At 36.7% G+C, this 19,902-nt stretch overlaps 1 protein-coding gene across 2 annotated transcripts in view; it reads left to right on the top strand.

Annotated features, from left to right (window-relative positions):
• The window catches only part of ADK (adenosine kinase), a 266,599-nt gene that overhangs the window by 186,601 nt on the left and 60,096 nt on the right, over window positions 1-19,902 (top strand). For both annotated transcript variants that reach the window (XM_058810115.1, XM_058810117.1), the window contains exon 7: window positions 2,820-2,990. In XM_058810115.1, coding sequence (XP_058666098.1) covers window positions 2,820-2,990 — 171 coding nt within the window. The remainder of the gene's footprint in view (window positions 1-2,819; window positions 2,991-19,902) is intronic.

The raw sequence follows: 19,902 nt of genomic DNA, 5'->3' as shown, positions 1-19,902 counted from the left end.
TGTTGCTGCAGGCCAGGATGCCATTTGCCTTCTTGGCCACCTGGGCACATTGCTGGCTCATACTGAGCTGGTTGTCCACCAGCATCCCCCTCCTTCACAAAGGAACATACATACACAGTAATTTCATTTTTTTGTGTAATGTACATTTTCCAGGCTGTTGCAATTTCTGTTTGTTAGCTGTCTCATCCTTTGATTCGAGGTATTTTCTTCATGGTTGTTTCAAGTATCTTTGTGTTTTGCAAGTAAATAGGACCCCAAAACTCTCTGTAGTAGTCTAAGGTATGTAGGTGGGTATAGAATATCTTCTGAGGAGCCCCTTAACCTTCTTGTTAGTGGGAATAGAACTTCCTACAAAGTCTTTTATACACTGTATCCAGTGATACAGGATACACTTATTCTCCCACTCAAAGCTAATGTTGGCTGGCAGTTAATTGTTAGAGTAGGTAAGAGTAGCTGGCTTAGGCATTGCTTTGTTTCCATCTGGCTGGACCAAAAGCAGTGGCAGCTGCAAGAGTCTGCAGGCTGAGTTTCTGTGGAAGTCACAGAGCAACTTTGCTCTGAATCCCAGTGGGATATAAGAAAACCTGGAGTTTTAGGGGAATTCATTCCTGTACACAATTGTAGCCTGCCACATTAGGGTGGCCTGTGGCTTCTCTGGTTGTAGTTTAAGCTTAGGGAGCTGGGTTAGTGTAACTACACTGGTCATAGCTGCATGGAATTCTACTAAAAGTAGAGACCAAGTCAATTTAAATACCTGAAGAGAGGGGCTGAATTAAGTTTCTTTAAATCAATGTCTCTTCAAATCAAATTTTATTTTCTCCCTACTTTCTGAATTCCTTTGTGTGGATTGTACTGCTACAATTTTGTTTTGCAAAAAAATGTTATACTTGGGAAAGAGTTGTCATACAAAGAACTCTTAATTTCTAGATGTTTTAATGTCAAACAGTACTTTAAAAGAATATAAACAAACCCATGGAAGAATGCAATTAAATGGCAGAAGTGATTTTTAAGAAACCCAGAAGACAGAGCAACAGCCTTTGAGATTTCCTGGCCTTTACTTTGCAGGATCTAAAAAGCAAACTCTCCTATCTGTGTCTCAGCCCTTTTATGATGCCTTTACAAGGAAAAGGGAGTTGGATGCAGGCCTGAGTTAGATCTCATGGGAATAGTGTTCTGTACCTTAAATTACAATCAGATGTGTTTTACTTCAGATGAAGTTTTCAGCCTAAAATTGGTAAGAAGCCTAATTATTTGACCAGGTTACTATTTATGTAGACCACTCTAGAGCTATCTGTCATTTATCCAGAGCTGGCAACACATCACCCTTGAAAGATTTTTATTTTGTGTTAGGAACAGTCTTTTTAAAAATCCATCTCTCTGTTCATTACATAAAATACTAAAAGATGGTAGAGTTTGCTATGGAGATTAGAAGTTATAGAAACTGTTCATTTTAATTCTTCTGAATGTAAAATTAGCAAAGAAGCTTGGATGTTTACAGGCTTCCAGTCCTTCAGAGTGCTAACTAGCTCCACAGCATGCATAGGATTCTTGTGCCCTTTGGACTTAGGTTGTCAACTAGCACATCGTGCCCAGATTTTGAAATCAGTAATGTATCTTTGAGACTGGAGAGTGTGGAGTAAGGAGAAATAAATTGATATACTCTCAAAGTAGCCTTTAATCTATAGACTGATATTTTCTAGTGATTAGAATGCCTAAAATGATCTGATAACTGAAGTATGCAGGATGAAAATATAGCTATTCTGTGATTCAAAGGCATAAATTATATGGATAAAAACTGGAAAATAAGACTGTATCACTATTATATCTTCTGGAGTGTCATGGTGGTGATGTTATAGATAGGACTGAGATGGTGTTTTATTTGTCAGACCCTCCTTAAAGTTATTTCTCACTGTGCCTAGACATTACTTCTGGCCTTAAATTTAACACTTGCTGCTCATGCTTGAAAATTGCTGTTATTTACTGAGTTAGGAGAACAGTTAGTAAAATAAGTTTTAGAATTATAAAAACAAAACATATAGAATTTGTTTAATTAGTGCAAGTCTAAGCCTTTGTTTAATTAGTAGATCAATAAAACTGTAGGGGATCTTTACATGGCTCCTGGAACATGTGTGGTTGGGGTAACCATCTCCAATGCTAAATTCAAAATGGGAGCCTTGTTCTTCATAGGATCAGCATTCACAATTTAGTAGACAAATAGTGATTTGTGGAAGCTGATACTTACTTAAATATGAATGTTCTGAGTGAAGGAAAGTACTTTTGGAAGAAGGGGGCAAATAAAATCCCTACGTGGAAGCATGAAAATCCCTGAGGTTTTTTTCTGCAAAACAGTAGCAAGTGCTACAAAGTCAGCATTTCCAAGGCCTTTATTGTAAACAAAGTACTAATGTTTATGTTGGGGATTTCATTAGTCTCCTAGCTGTGTAGAGAGCCATGAGACTGGACTGTGGAATTAAGCAGCAGAGTCTGATTGACTCTAGTACTATAAAGGGACATTTAGAATTATAATACATTACATTTTAAGGTATGAACATTAGTCTTAGCTGCCATGGGAAAGTGTAGTCCATGGAATGCAGAGGTAAGGAGTTAGATTTCATTTTGGAAGGCTGTGATGCTAGGCATATGCAGATTTTTTGTCATGTCTTTAATACCTTAATGGAAAGGCAGTATTTCCCAGAAGTTTTTATGTGTGCACGTGTATGACAAACGTGGGCTGGGAGAGACTTTACAGAAATAGCATGCTTCATGTGGTACCTAATATAAAATTAGTAACATACATTGATTTGTTTTGATGCTTGCAGGGATTCTTCCTGACAGTGTCACCAGAAGCAGTATTAAAAGTGGCTGCTCAGGCTTCTGCCAACAACAAGATCTTCAGCTTGAATCTTTCTGCACCATTTATAAGCCAGTTCTACAAAGAACCGATGATGAAGGTCATGCCTTACGTGGATGTTCTCTTTGGAAATGAAACGGTGAGTCTTGAGAGAGTGATGGAAGGATTTGTATCTCTTGCACTTTGGGGTTTGTGTCTCAGAGCCTGCTTCCCCAGGACATAGCCTCAGGCTGGGCCTCAAGGTTGGATATCAGGGAGAATTTCTTCACTGAAAGGGTTGTCAAGAACGAACTGCCCAGGGAGGTGATGGAGTCAGCATCCCTGGAGGTGTTCAAGAAAAGTCTGGGCGTGGCACTCAGTGCTGCAGATCCACTGGTGGTCAAAGGTTAGACTTGACGGTGTTGGAAGTCTTTTCCAACCTTAAGGATTCGGTAATTCACGGTCCTTTTTTTTTATAGCGGGAATCTGACCATGAGAGATGTCGTTAGAAAGTTAAATCTGTGGTCACTGGACTGGGATATTTCAGTAGATACCAAAGATGTCACTTGACCTGTTAGAGATTTACAACTTGCTCATTCTAGCAGGAAACACCCAGCACATTGGTGCTGTGTAATAACTGTCCATGTGCCTAATGTCCTCACCCTGAGTTTAACTCTGCTGCAAGAAAACATAGGAAGGGCTGCCACTGAGCTCCTGTAACTCAATTCCTTGCCCATAGTGCTGCTATTAATAGCATTTTCTCTGATGATGATGACTCTTCGGGGAGAAGTGGGAGGAGAAAACTAAGAAATAGAGAGTTGTTTCAAAAGGTTCTCATTGATTTTATGGTGGATGGACTGGCAGCCCATCAGAGGAAGGCTTATCTTTGCTGTGTAAGTTGGCAAACAGATTGCATGAAATTCTGCCTGGAAGTATATGTTAATAGACCAAATTAATTCAGGTTTCCCTCATCATTTTTGATTTTTCTTCACTTTAGAAAGTGTTCTTAAATATTTATTAGTTTTCTCAGCAGGAAAAGGTTGAAAAAAGCCTTGAAATATGTGACACACCTAAATGAAATGTGGGTTTGTCACTCAAGATAACTACAGGAGTAGTTACAGGAGTACAGGAAAATGATGGAAAAGCAACTTACTCCTGTGAGTGGTTATTCCTGATTGGGACAAAGGGACTTTCACCAACACAAGTCAGTTGTTAAACTATTGTCCGCATGTCTACATAGGAGCTAGCATTGTTATCTATACTTAAATACCTTATAGATATAGATAGGGTTGTAAAAATTAAAATATTTATTTTTAAAACAAAGAAAATTGCAATGTTTTTAAATGCAAGGGCTAAGGGAAACCCTTTTAACTAAAGTTAACTGTACAGAAAATGTATTTTCCAGGCATGTTCTTGCTATTTCCAACTGTTACCTTTGTACATTTTTCTTGATACAGTCCTCACAAAGATGGTATTGAGTATTTTTGTTAAATAGCAGTGTAATCTCGACACAAAATCCTGCCAGACTTCACAGATTATGTAATACCAAGTCTAGATATTTTTAGAGTTGAAGAGCTTCACAAAAATTTCTGGGATTAAAACTTGAAGATCTTTTATATAAATATTACTACACTGACCTATTAGGATAATTCAGATCAGAATGTTTCATTAAGTGCTATTTTTCAGAGGTTGTTACTTTTTGTGCATTTGTGTTTTATATAAGCAGTAGCCCATGATACAGGTGACACTCCCATTTCAGAAATTTTATTCAGACTAGATTATTTTCCTCTGTCATTTGTTTATTATGGTATTATTCACCTGCTGTCAAAAATATTGTGTAGTACTGTTGTGTTTGTTAAAGTTGAAAGACTCCCTGCATTTTCTGTATGTAATTTCTGAAGCATTTTGGTGTGTTTCAGGATAAAAGACTATAATTTAAACTTTAGTGATCATCCTTAAACTTGGCAGTACAATATATATAAATACTTCAGAGTACCAGCCTCTTTGTTCTTATGCTAATCATGAAAACATGGTCACTTTTTAGTCTCAGCTTCCTGCTGGCTGTTGCTGCTTTGGAGTTGTTGAAATGCTGCTTGCAGTGGTTTATTGTCTTGCCTTTCTGTGTGATTTGAAGCCACGCTCTTGGCGTTATGTTCTAGTTTTGAGGAGCTTCTGTGTCTTCTCACTGTCAGTGTTTCTGCTCTCTGTGTATGGTTTCTGATAAAGAGTACTTGCAAAACTCAAAGCTCAGTCTGACATGTTCTGCCTTTGTCGCTTCCACCCTTGGTTTTGGTGCTTTTTCTCTCCTCCCATGTGAATTTCAGCTACAAGCACATCCAGGGGATTTTTTTGTCTGTGTATATCTTGATGGGCCATGAACCTCTTCAGCTGGCCAACACCAAGTTTTTGTCCATTTGGTGTGATTCCTTTTGCTTTATGCTTCATCTTCCATTAGTGTAAGTGCATAAGTTAACAAATAAGCAAGGCATACTAAGTTGTGTGGTTGTTACTTCATTAGTACAAACAATACTTTTAGACACAATTTTATTCTTCCCTATATTTATCTTCACATTCTAGGCCAATAAAATTCTATTGTTAAGCACTGAGCTGTTTATTTTTTTAACAATACGAAAACATCCAAGTACAGCAAAATTCCAAATTGCTGCCATTCCTAAACTAAAAACAATTGGCAAAGTGATTTTAAATTACATCTTCTACTTAAAAATTTACATCTGAATGGAGATTGGTTATTTCAAGTTTCAGCCAGATGGTAATTAAAATGGGCAAGTTATAAATCTCTCAGAATAAATATTCTAGTTTTGAATGTAAATGCCAGCATACCCTTAACTGCAGTTTAGACACTGAATGCTGTGGTAACAACTTAGTATATATATCCATTTCAGTGTATTAACTCGGTGACCACTGGTGTTTTGATAATTTATTTAAATCTCATTTCTAACCTACCTAAACATCTTGTCTTGAATTTTTTGTATTTATTAACAGTACTTCATATAACAAATTTAGTACAGAACATTCAGAAAAGGAATAATTATATGGTCATTGCAGTTAACCAAGTAGGGCCATTCTGCAGTCATTATCTAGCAATACATGACTGAAGAACTTGATTATTGTCATTGCTTTTAATTTTTATTAAATTAAGGTTTTTTTAATAGTGTCATTTTGCAAATGGTTCTTAGCAGTAATACCTTCCAAGCTACCATAATCACTGGATAATTAACCTGCCAGGATTAAGCACACTCTACTTTGCCTCAGGATGCTTAACTCTCAAATAAGGTCAATTATCTCCTGATGATAACTGCTTTGTCACAAGTTGCTGCTTAATTCGGCTGTAAAAGCTCACCTTAGAGTACATATTTTACAACTTAGAGTAACTTCCAGTAACAGGGTGGTCCAAAGAATGAAAGCTTTGAAAACAACACCTTTACACAGAGCTGTAGAAAGGTTCCTACACAGCAATTATTCTAGGCCAGGAAAGGAGACTAAATTTGTGTGTATCACTTTCCATTTTCCTGGTTAGGGCTAAATGGTGATGTATATTAAATATGTGACCCATCAAAGTCCATAATGGATACAGGAATTTGAATTAAATTTCCAGTCACCCCAAAAGATGTCAGTTACAATGGCATCTCCTCAGGGAAGGAACTTCCTTGGGGGAACAGTCTGTATATTTTTGCATGTGCACCTGGCTAGCAGTTTCTTCAGGATTTAAGGGAGACTGCAAGGTTTTTATATGATTGATCTTCACATCTGGCACCAGTTCATGACTCAAAAGAATATTTGTTGATATTGATGTGGTAAAGATCTTTTGGGTTTTCTTGATATGTGTAGGCAGGGCATCACTGAAAATTTTTAGAATTTAGAACCTTTGGAGTTACAGACACATTGAACTTTTTCATCTGGTGCTTTACAACAAAAACAGTAAACCAATGATATAACTGGTAGTATTCAGTGTACAGTGATCCATAGAGGTTGAGGAGCTTTTGTAGAAGAGAAATTGTGAAATTTTTTTGAAATACAAAATAATAAAACAAAGATAAAAATTATTCTTTAAAAATTGATCCTCTTTGTCTCTAGTGTAAAGAGCTGTTACTTCTAAACACTCAGTCTCTGAACAAATTAATTACAGGATTATAAGCTGAAGTTTTGCAAAGACAGAGCATCTGTGATCCCATTGTGCAATTGCTGCTCTTGTGACAGCAAATGTGCTGAAAAGAAAGCAGGTTGTGTACAAGATTTGTACATTTTAAGAAGCAATGACAATAGGTTGAGTCGTGGTTCTAGAATTAGAAATCCCGAGCTTTAAAGAGATAAATGCCTTTGGAATAAGATAGCAAATGGGTCTTGTCATCATTTCCTCTTCACAATTCTGCTGGAATGGTACATTGTGTCCCCTTTGTTTAAAATATTTTCAGTTGAGGTATCAAATACCAACAGAAAGATCCCTACAAATGTAAGTGGTTTGAACAGCAACCTTTAATACCAATTTTAAGTCTTTATAAAGGCGAGTCTCTTGAATTACATGGAAAATTCTCTTCAGTGGTGATGAAAAATATTTAATATAAAACTGAGGGGTTGGTGGGATTTTGGTGAGATTATGGTGAGATTAATGAACTCCTTATTTTGAACTTGAAGGCAGTCTGTAGTTTTGTGCTTGTTTTAGCTGAGGGAGGGAATGGAAATACTGATAAGTTTTCTAGTATAAACTGTGTTCAACACACTAGGATTTACACCTAAATGGCAGTTTCCAAACAAATTTGTCTATTCCCTTGCTGTAAGCTCTCAGTCCACATAATTTGATATATTACATATTACATACATGATATGACACTGAGAACAACCTTCAGTTCCACCTGCAAATTTCCTCTACTGCATTATTACCTGGGATCGGATTGATACCTGCAGGGTTAGGAATCTGCCCACAGCCCAGAAAAATCTTGAATGAGACATAATCGCTTTTGTAAGATAAATGAGCTTCATGGTGATTCTCTTCAAACTAGTGTGCATTCATAATGGCATAGCAATTGATTTGAATTTACACAGTGCAATTCCTGCTGTTTCTAGACCCAGCACATGGCTTTCCACAACCATGAGAGTTCTTTTACACTGGTGAGTTGTCTGACTTTGAGGAAACCATTAAGAAGTAGGAGTCAGGAGAAAATCAGATGGCAGATGTAATTTGGTGTAGGGAAGAAGGGAAATAAAGTTTGACTGTCAATAAATAATGAAAGAGAGACCAACATTTCAGTCTGTTCTTCAGTATCAGTTGGGGCTAAGGAGTGAGGAACGTGGCAAAGAATCGCTGGTCGTGCCATAAATATCACTAAGTTGATGTTTCTGTTTGAAGTATTTTCAAGTAAGCATTTATAATTATTATTGAAAGGCAAATAATAGATGGTATTTCAAACAGGGTATCTTGAAGAGACTCATTTTAGTACAGCTGACTTGCATGTATGTTATGTAAAGAGCCCTTAAGAAACATTTTCTTCTTGTCTTACTGCACCTGGTCTATTTTGAGAGGTTATAGTCAGTCACTGGTTGTTGGCATGCTATCATCCTTAAGAGTTCAGCCTTTACCTTCTACATCTCTGTTCACTTGGAATTAAATTTTCAGAAACAGTAATCATCTTAAATGACATTAAGTTGGGTGTTAGTGTTTTGCATTTCAGTTTATATACTGATTTTTCTTTTTTGTTGTGCTTTCAGTTCTCAGAAACTTGCCCCACAGGTGAGGGTAATTATCTTCGGTTTCTAGGCAGGGTGAGAGACTGAGGTTTGCACAGTTCCCTACAGGGAGTCTATGCTTCACTTAAAAATCGTAGTCAGATATTCTGACCCAGTTTATTAAATACACATGGGAAAAAATTTTGTAAGGAGACATCCCATCTTCCCTTCTATTTTAACAGGTAGAGGTTTTTAAGGTCAGCTGCTGCTGGTGTTTGCTTTTCCAAACTGCAGTAAACAGATAGGATTTCTTTTTATAAATCTTACATTTAAGATTTCTGCAAAGCCTTATTAAAAATTGTAATTCTGAATGGAGGGAATTAGAAATTGTAATTCTGAATGGAGGAAAAATAAATACTATTTTTGTTTGATGTCTTTGTAGAATTTTGATGCCCTTTTCCTGTGATAGATGTTGTGTTTTCAATTATAGGACAGCTATGGTGTTGTAATATTGCTCCTTAATTCATAGAATTAACTTTCTCAGTAGTGGAATATCTAATAAATTGTGGCCATCTGAAAAATGAGAGGGTCTCTAGCACAAGGGAGGTTGATAATGTCAGTGGTGTGTTGTAAAGATGTGCTGTGGGAAGGATGCTGAAACAGCCCAAGGCTATTTCAGCTACAGACACTGAATCTCTTCTCTCCTCTTTTTTTTCCCCTCCCATGTGAACTGCAGTGGCTCTCTAAGATAAAATGCTTTTAAATCATTTCCCAACCTTGCAGCCGTTTTTGATAAAAGCTCTGTTATCTGAAATGATATGAATCACTGTGGAGTTAACCATACCTTTTACAACAACATATTTTGTTGTGATTCATTCTGTCTCAATTAATCATCTTATTTATCTATATTGTCTCAGCTGCTGCACTGAAATTCATGAGTAATAAGCAAGTAATTATTTTAGTATAGTTTACCTAGTACATCATGAATGAAAGGAAAATTGAGAGCCAAGTATTTAAATTTATATTTAGTGCTGCTTTCAGCTAATGTCTAGCTATTTAAGCAATTTAGGCAGCCTATCTCGAAAAATGTCTTTCTTGTTTCCTGTTATGGGAAACAAGCAGGTATTTAGAAGCAAAGCTTATACTTTCCAACAGACTTCATTTCTTAAAACTAAAAATATTTTCTGGTAGTCTCTCAGAGTGCTTAGGGATATTTATCCTTCCTTATGCTATGCAGTGTTGAGATACTTTCAAGACTGTGAATACTGGAGAACATGCAGCACTAGACAGAATGTCCTTTGAGAGAGGAAAGCAGATTCCACGGTTTTTCAGCAGCTTGTGTTTTACTGACAATGATTGATAACCCTTTTCACTTTGTAGCACGTCCCAGAGCATCTCATAACACTTCATAAACATTAAAGCTCAGAATAAACCAATAAGGTGGGTGTGTAGTCTTGACTGTTTTACAGGTGGACAATTGAAAGGTTATTTGCCCAAGGTCATACAGCAAGAGCAGAGCCAGGAACAAGCAAAATTGAATTCTAACTTTTTTCTTCAGTTAAGTGTCCTGAAATGTGTTCAGCTGCTAAATACATCTTGGACAAAACTCGCCTGTCTTGAGGAAAGAACCTGCACAATCTGGCTTTCAGTTTTCACTATAGTATTAACATATGTCTCTGAAAGTCTTTCAAAGGTAAACTACATATGCCTTTTAATTCTCAGATCACTAAGGCAAAAATGTATAATATATAATATCTAATATATAATTTAAGAACTGTAAAAATAAGAGTATGAATAAAATTGAGTTACACAGTTGATATGAACAAGAAGAAGAGAAGCTGAAATGCTCACAAATGCTTCATTAAATCAGTGTAAATTCAGAACTTTTCAATTTTACAGAGATATTTGCAGATAACAATGCAGGTGAAAAATAGGTTACAATAAAGCTTTGTTTTCCAATCCAGCTAAAGTTAATTTGATGCCTGCTCATTGCAAGCCCTGTTTGGGGCAAATATAGCCAGTTGCTGATTCAGAAGATTAGGTTATGCTTATGGCAACATGTGCTGGAGATTCTCCCCCTGTTATAGATAGTCCTTGCAGTGGATTGTAGGGCTGCAGTGCCATGTTATCCCCATGGATAGCATCTAAGTGTGAGCTGCCCTTATCACGTGATGTCATCTGCCCCCTTTACTCAGATGAACAATTTTACATCCAGAGCAAGAGTGAGTTCTGTGGGCCAGACTGCTGTTAATCACTGAGCTGGTCCAGCTTTCTCAAACAACACAATCACTAGATCTGATTAGATGAGAGGGTAATGCATGGTGGTACAAAGGACTTTGAAAGAGAAAGCATGATAACCTCTCTGTTTCATCAGATATAAGCAGCCACTGCTGTTAGGGTCTCCCAGACAATACAGCAAAGAAACAATTATTGACTGACTTAAATGTTATTATGAATGGATAAGTTGTAAATCAGCTGTAAATGTTCTTGGACAGAGGTTTTTATATAAATAGACAGTTTTTACCTAAAGAGTATGTATTGATGCTTCCTGTGCTTATAAATTTGAGTCTGAACTAAGGTTCTTGAAAGGGGAGGAAAGGGAAGGATAGTTGAGGAGACAGTAGTAGGTCCATGCTGATGTTCAGAATCTTGAAAACATGGTTTGGGGGTTTTGGAATAGAATTGGCAGTATCATTATTATGTTAACCTATTTTTCTGTACTATTGCATAGCACTATTTTTTCAAAACTGCAGTTTCAGCCTTGTTCTTTCTGTCATGTTATCTTTCTCTGTCAACACCTTCCTTCCCTCTGTTTATATAGCTCATATAATATTTTTATTCCCTCAAGAGAGTTTCACATCTCATTATAAATCTATTAGCTAGTTTCATTTTTCTGGCTTGCTTCAACAAAGAGCAAAATTAGGCATTTGAACCCTCTCTTCCTTCCAATTAGCTATATAATCTTCTGTTACCAGGATTCCTTCTGTAGATTTTATAAGAATAAATTTAATCCGCTGATGTTGCCTTAAGACTATTGAAAAGTTGCTATGTATAAGTAAGTTAATGAAGACAGATTTTTCCTTCATGTGCTGACATAAACACTGAGGGTATTTAGAATGGACATATACTAAACGATTACTGATTAAAGTCTGTATTTTTTTAATTATAATTTTGAGTTTAGGCAGTGATGTTAAATTGAAAACTAATTGTGCATATATTATTAAGCACATGCAATGGGGCATAAATATATGTAAAGGTTGCAAAACTATTTTGCTAATTTAATTTTTTTCAGAGTTTTCCTAAAAGCAGGAAATAAGCTTGGAAAAGAAATAGAAAAAGTATATTGCAGCATACCTGATATATTTAAAAGATAGATAAAAGCATCCATAGTTTTCCTAAAGGCATTAATTGATCTCTAAAACCTTGCCTTATTTATAAACTTAGGCCACCCTGTTTATCACACCTTTGGGTGATAATTTTGCAGCCACATCAAAGTGTGTCCTTAAGCTGTATTTTTAGGTTTGATGGTCATATTCTGACTTGAAAAAACATTTGTTTAAGTACTGACCTATCAGGGAAGAAGTGTGGAGAAGTTGCTTTGCTGTATAAGTTTTTTGTTCTAAGCTAACAGAACTTATCCCTCCTAGTCATTGCATTTGGATCTTTTTTAGTTCTCCAGAGAAATGTTCCATTAAACCTGTACTTAAGTAGTACTACTGCTAATCCACATGTGATAAGTAACATTGTCAATATGTTGCTCTTTAAGTCCTCAAACCCTCCTTTGACTCCTCATATTCTGTGTCCAAACCAGCAGCATATGCAATCACTTCAGAGAAACAAGTATCCACAGGTCAGTTCACTTTCCATGCTGAAGTGGTTGCCAGGTGCAGGAGCTTCCCTCTAAAGGACAGAATTGTAGCAGTTTCATGACTGGGACAGTACAACTTTTGAAATACAGAAAGCTGTCTGTTTGTTGGTTATGTTTCTAATGGTGTAGAGGGGAACCCCCTATTCTGAACTTGAAATTCTAGGAACAGTTGTGTCCATCATCTTCAATTTATGTTCCCTGAAGGCTATAATTTCACAAGTGGAAAGTTTCTTTCTTCCCCCATGGCTAAGGAGGACTTCCTCTCCACTCTTGCAAAGGAACCAGCCATCAGCATCTGCTTCTGGTCCTGCCAAATGAGCTGGGCTGGAGCTCAGCCCCAGCTGGGCTGTGCTTTCAGCAGGAAAAACCCTTTAGTGTAGGAGAAACTCACCTGAAAGCAATGGCAAGGGGCTACACATTCCAGAGGAAGACCCTTAGGATTCCCAGCCAGCCTTTGTGGTACTTCTCAAGCTGTTTGGCTGTTGTCAGGGTATAGCCTTGCTAGCTGAATAAGCTGTTTGAAGATGTCCTAAGTATTTCTGGAGTTAGGAATTCTATTTTAAATTTTTCTGATGCTGGAAAGTCATGGATCTCAATTCAAGGGAAATTCACTGTCTTTTCAGAACTTGGGAAATTCTGCCTCTTCATCTTGCTATTATTGTCCTGTGAGTCTAAGCCAGTCTGCAGGCACCAATCAACAGCATTTCTGTTCATTTCTCTTTGTCTGTGGCTGCCCTTATGTAGGATTCTGTTATTGAGAATCTGAGAGGCCAAGCTATGGACAGTATTTTTGATCCTATGTTCTCTTTAGGATCTCTTTTAATAAAGCATATTTCTGCTCCAGAATTCCTCTGAGAAACCAGGGCATGTTTAACTTGTCTGTCAGACTGTTGACCTCTCTAAGGTGTGCAACAGTCCTTTAAATAAAAAAAACCCAGAATTCTCATGAAAAATTAAGTGGTAGCCATAAAATGTGTTGTTGTGGTAGTCCTGATTGCTCTGCAAGGAGGAGCTCGCTACAACTGGAAAAATATACGAATTTTCATGGGATCACAGGTATCCTTTACCATTGGTTTACCTGGTTTTTCTTAACCTCTTTTGAAATGTGGATGGGCAGTCAGATGGTCTTAACACACAATATTTGCTGTATGTGTTATTTTGGAGCAGCTATGATTAACATGTCTTTTTCCTCTTGTTGGAATTTCTACTAGAGCAGGAGAAATACATCTGTGAGTGGTCTTGGACACATACCAGTTTCAGATAAATGGATCAGTCAATTTAAATTCTGCATATATAGTTGCCAAACACTATGCATTTGATTTGAACATCAAAGTAAATGCCAGATTTGGATGGAGCTGCATCTTGGTATATGTGAATTACGATAATGAGTCAAACTACTGAATCTCACTGCTCAAAAAAGAACACTCATCATCTGGAACCAAATTCCTTTCTTCTAGAATCTAAAGTCATGAAAAGAGCTGAAGAAGTACATAGCCTTATGCTGCCAGTTGTAACCCATCTCTGGATAAGCATTACCTGAGAGGTGGGTGGGCAGGCTTAGGAGCATTCTAAAGTGTGGAATGGTGGGAGGTTGGACCCATTATTTAGACCCCTTGAAAACCCTATGTTTCAGGAGTCCATATTAACTTTACTTGCAGATGAGTTTCTTGAATATTTCAAACAAGAACTCTGTGTCCCAGGATGAGTGGTGCCTGTATATATTTCAGGTGGAACAAGCTAAAATCAAGATCAAAGTGTTAAGGGTGTTAACATTATCTTCAGCCACATTCTTGGGATAATTTTTAAGTCTGCAAGGAAGTGACAACATAACCTATCCCAAAGTTATTTTTTCATTTATGGTAAAGATATCAAGTATTTTAGGGGAGGGTCTTCATTGTAACAGACTTTATTAAGGCCGTAGAGATTAATTTTGTACCTCTTCCATTGGAGTTGATTTTTTTAGGAACTTAAATGTCAATTATCACCTTTTAACCATGCTTAACCTCTGCTACTCTTAAGAAGGTTTCTCTTTATTGTTACTTGAATTTGAAAAATGCATTGTGTAAAATATTGCAGCATAAATTAACAGAAGTTACCTACTTTGGAAGACATTTGCATAGATTTAGTGGGAAGAGATCAGGTAATGGATTATTGAACAATGTTATTAGACCAGGAAAATGCTTAATTCAGGAGTAAGCTATACAGACATTCTGTCTTGTGGATGCTGTTCAAGGTAACAACTTTTAGAATTGTGTTTCATGCAATGAAACACAAAGAAAACCCCCTAATTTTTCTATTTTACAATCTTGTACATTCGATGATAGCGTAATGATTTTGAGAGTTAGATGGATGCAGAGAATTGGGTAACTTATATAATATGTAGAAATGTTTCAAATTATTTCTTTAATTAGATTAGAAAAATATTTTCAGCACTACTGTTTTTTATTTGTTAGTGAGATCTTCTGCAATAAATCCTTGTTCAGGATCACAAGGAAGAAAAATTATTTGTCATGTAAATAAAAATTCACAGAAGAAGATTTGAAATATAATCAATTGATCCTGAAGACTATTTGAGATGTAACTAATTTTGTCTATGCTAATTTGCCCAAACCCTGTTACTAATTTAAATTGACATCGGAGCAAGTTGCAATGCTTAACTTTTCATAACATTTCCAAATATATATCTATACTGTGCAAAACAGAGTAAGAGGCATGCCTTGTCCTGAGAAACTTACATTTTAAACAGAGATAAAGAAAATTAATAAAGAGAAGTAATGACCAGAGAGAGGTGAAATCTCTTAACACTGATGATACACTTGTTCAGTGCCATTACAAAATGTAGCTAAGGATTTTCCTCCATAATCTCATATATCAATTTTTAAAATAAATGCAGTGAATGGAAAAGAGAAGTAGTAATGATCTGTGCTAAAGTTAGATATACAAGTCCTTTCATATGGGTTTTTTAGGAATTCTCTTATTTTCTTCCATGGTGTTTTTTGTTTTCTTTGTTTGCTTTTAGTCTTAAAAATCATGCAGAATTAAAGCAGTTCATGATCAGTTAAAATTTCAAATATTTAAGACAGCAGTTTTTAAGATTAACTGTTTTCCATTTACTGACTGTTACTTGGAACCAAAAGAATCTTGTATTTTTGTAAGCATAGTAAGCTACACTGTTTTTCTTTAAACTTTAGGGTATGAATTATATTCCTATAATGACAGCTGCAGGGTGGAATGTTTTAACACACTGGAGTGAGATATATCTTGGACACATTCTTGGTACCTTAAGTTCAACATGCTCCATATGGTGCCACTGAGCCAGTGATTTTGAAGAAAACAGTTAAAGACTGCTGAAACAGCGTAAAATACAAATTAGTCTTTGCTATATAAGTAAAAAAAAATCACTGTCAATCTTTTCAGCTTCCTGCATGAATACTTCCAGCAACTTTCAGTAGTAGTCCCCATGTTTTAAAACAACTGTTGAATTCTAGCAGAACCGAGTGAAAGCTTGTGGGCTAAGAATACATTAACTGAATTATGCCTAACTCTTATGCAGGGGAGCAAAGGGAAAGGAGATTGGGCTTCCCTGCATTTCCACATTAGTTTTTAATGTGACAGCAGGGTCTGTGTGGTGCAAGATCTGTGAGAAGTAGCTGGCTCTTTGGTAATTTGGCCCTCTGTCAGCACAAGAGCACCATGAAGGAGCTGTGTTGGGAAGGTGTCTCAGTCCTACTGTTGAGAGTACTAATGATACAGTATCCTGTAGTAAAACTACAGAATAACTATTGTTGCTACTAAATATTTTAGTGTTTGGAGAAATAAATTAGCTGGGAATTACATTTTCAGAACATTGGATGTTTTTCGTTTGTTTTCATTTGTAGTATCAAGACCAGAAGGAGTTAATGTATGAGTAACTTGCTTGTCTATCTTTTACCTTAATTTAGTTGATTTTTTTTCAATATCACTCTAACCCTGGGTTTTCAGAATTTCTATTCAAGCTGTGGATTGCAAAATTCTTACAGCACACTTGAGTTCTTAGTACTGAAGTTATCAGTTCATACCCTGATTTTTACTGATATTGACTTGATGTAAATTTTCATCCTGTATTATTATTATTCTTGTCCTCATTATTATTGTTAATTACTAATAGTGTTGTTGTTGTTATCATTATCATCATTATGGCTTTTTAAAAGCATCATACGTGAGCTCCAAAGAAAAGACCAGGGATTATACAACAATGCAAAAATTCTATTCTTCTCAAGTGGTACCAACCTTAAATTGTTTTGTATTGGTGTTGACTCATAAGAACAGATTTCCAAATGTAAGCATGAGACAAAGAGCCACAGTGCACCAGCCTATTAACCTGTACTTGGATACCTTCTGGATCAGCAAAACAGCACATTGAAGTGAGAGCACCAGTGGTGAATGAAGCCTGTGAGGGGGTGATTTGCAGTTATATTAGTGTGAAGTTGGACGTTACAGCCTGAGTTGATCTAAGAATTTCCTGCTGGAGGAATAAGGAGATCTTGCTCCCTGTTGTCCCTTTCCAGACTTGTAGTTTCTGTCTCAGGTTCCTTCTGTATGGTGTAGCTAAGGCAGCAGAGACAAGGATGATATTTTTAAGAAAAGAGGATGTGGCCGCATGATTTTCTTGATTTGGGATGTAGTTAATTAGAAATAGTCCATCTAAAAGTAAGAAATCAAAAAACCGTCCTTGAGCTTCTTTCCCAAAGATAAATTGTTACAGTCTATAAAATCATGAGGCAAGGAATGATAACTACCATTTCAGTGATCCCATGTCAGAGCTGCCTGCACTGTTTTAGTCCTTCTAGATATAATTAGGTAAAGTCATCATGAATAGTTTGTGTACAAATTTCCATCTTCGAGCTGAATATAGCTCGAATGTCAAATTTCAAATGATAATTACTTATGATATTTGGTAAATCCTTTGGGATACAGCCAGTGAGTATCTGTTGTAAAGGACATCATTGTCTAAGGATTCATAAATTAAGTTACTGTACACTCAGAAAATATATTGAAAGCATGAATGGTTATGATACAGTATATGTCACAGCAAACATAGGTCAAATATCTGCTTTAAGTGAAAACCGGGATTAAATATTGGCATTAGAGAGATGACCAGAACATCAATGATGCATTAAAGTTGATACTTTCTCATCATACATAAAATTAGCACCTTTTCTCTTTTTTCTGCAGCAGCAGGATTCTCTAGTTTAAAAGGGTGTCTGTTGATGTTTGTCCATCACTGGACATATGTTGGTATATATTCTGTAAAAGACTCATTCAGCTGTACTTCCCTCCTCACTGATAGCTGGCTGGGCCTTCCAGTCTCCATGGCCATCCTAATCCATTTGATATGATGATATAATGCAGCTGTCACAGAACACTGTTCTCTTTGTTTCTGAAGTGTAAAACTTCCAAGCCATACATGTAATGTAAGCCAAGGAGGTGATCCCAAGGGATCCACTTGACCTATTGGTGCCTGCCTTCATTCTGTGCCATGGGCAGACCAGCAGAGTTACAGTCCTGCTCTAAATTGGAAGACAACTGTGCTTCCTTTCTCTGAGTATCAGTTCATTGTCACTATGTGTGAGAAGCTTGGGTTAAGCTCTGTGTTAAGGTTGTGCTTCGCTATTCCAAAACAAGTTTGTGTATGAAAGACATAACAATGGTGTTATATTGCTCTGCTGGGATAAAAGGGGAACCAAACCCTTTTTCTGCCCATTAGTACTGTTTGCTAAAGGAGGCAGGGTCCAGTCTGTCTTTTACATTCCACATCCCAGCCATTGGTGTATAATTTGAGGAGAGGAGGAAATAAAGAATAAGGGAAAGACTTGAGAAGATCCAGTGGAGCTCTCTGCCTGGAAATGACTCTATATTTCCCAGTGATGGAGAAATTGCCTTAGCATTTTATACCCACAACAGCTCAGTCTTGCCTGAGTGCAAACCTGGAAGTGGTTTTCTTTATTCAGGCCAGAAGCCTGTTCATACTTTGCTACTTACAAGCCAATAAATTACTTCTTCAGAAAGTTCCTATTTTGATAAATTGATATGCTTGTGTGTTTGCACTATATTATGTACGAGGAGCCTTGTCATCTTATTGAAATTATACGACATTGAGAGATACCAAGTATTTATGGCTAGATTTAACGATTTTAAAGGAAGGAAATTATTGCAGCCCCAGGGCAACAGTAACTTATATAGTGACAACTTATACATGTTTTATGTACCTACTTACTTCAGTGTTTACTACAAAAGTATAGTTACCATAGCAATGACCATGTCACCAGACTTCTTTTCTAGTTCTGAAATGCAAAATACCCAAATGCCACCTGAACTGTGAATATTCTCTGCACAAGTAAAGAAAGTACAAGTTGAGAGTGTCACACACTTTTCTAAACAAACAGCAACACACGGATTTACAGAACGTTTTATGTTGCAAATGGATGTTGGGTTGTTAGCATCCCTAATACTGTAAATTCTTTGCCACTAAGCTGCAAGAAAAGCTTCACTGGCTCCTGTCAAAAGAGACTCCACTAGCATATACTTAACCTGTAGTCTTCTGTGGAATGTTGGTACTTACCTGCAATGTTTCAAGAAAATAATGTGTACTATTCAGGAAGACACTTTATCTGATTTTAAGTGTTAGCTAAATAAAACTATTCTTTGGATATTTACAGGTTGTTAGTATTATAAAAAATAGCATCACAGAAAGTGGTGTGATTTTTACCTGCTGCTTCTTTTATTTTAGAAATGGCAAATTTATGAAGAATTTAGGTGGCAACTTCTAAACCTTGGCATGCAGCTCACTACCCAATAGAATTGAGAAGCCAGGTACTAGATTTCCCAAATCAACATTAACCACTGGGCAGTAAAGCATTACCTCAGTATGACTTGTACACTAGTAAAAGGTGAAAACTCTTACCACACTTGCAGACCACTCCTTTTCATAGCTGGATTTTCCCATGTGTAGGCAGTGTGAGTTAAGTATGGATACTTGAAGAAAAGCAGTTTGCAGGACTGCAGACTTAATCCACCATAGCAGTCATTCTCTTTTAATAAAGACTGCTCTACAAGGAAACAATAATCTGAACTGAGAGAGCACATCATTTTGAGCACAACAGCTTTAACTCAGATTTGTATTGTGTCTACTTGTGGACAAGCATATGCTGGAACAGAGGTGGGGGTTTTTTCTTGTTTAACTGAGCAGAAGCGTGGCACTGAACAAACATGGCAACACTTGGAGCCAGCCTTTAGCAATGCCATGTGAAAATGTGAAAGTAAAATTGATCTACATTCATGTAATGGTTTATCTTTTCTTCCTTACATTGTGTAGTGTCAGAATTCTCACAAAGAAAGAATCTCACTTTGTTGGGTAGGGATATGGACATGGTCCTGTTAGGTATTACATTTATCTGTAGGAGTTTTAAAGAAGAGTAAGGAAATCACTTTAGCTAGGGAGTTTGATCCAACCTCCCTGAGTCCTGGCAGTGAACATGTGGAC

This window comes from Ammospiza caudacuta, chromosome 9 (assembly GCF_027887145.1).
Source record: "Ammospiza caudacuta isolate bAmmCau1 chromosome 9, bAmmCau1.pri, whole genome shotgun sequence".
NCBI lineage: Eukaryota > Metazoa > Chordata > Aves > Passeriformes > Passerellidae > Ammospiza > Ammospiza caudacuta.
The sequence above is the reverse complement of the archived record's forward strand: the minus strand, read 5'-3'. Positions and strand labels throughout refer to the sequence as shown.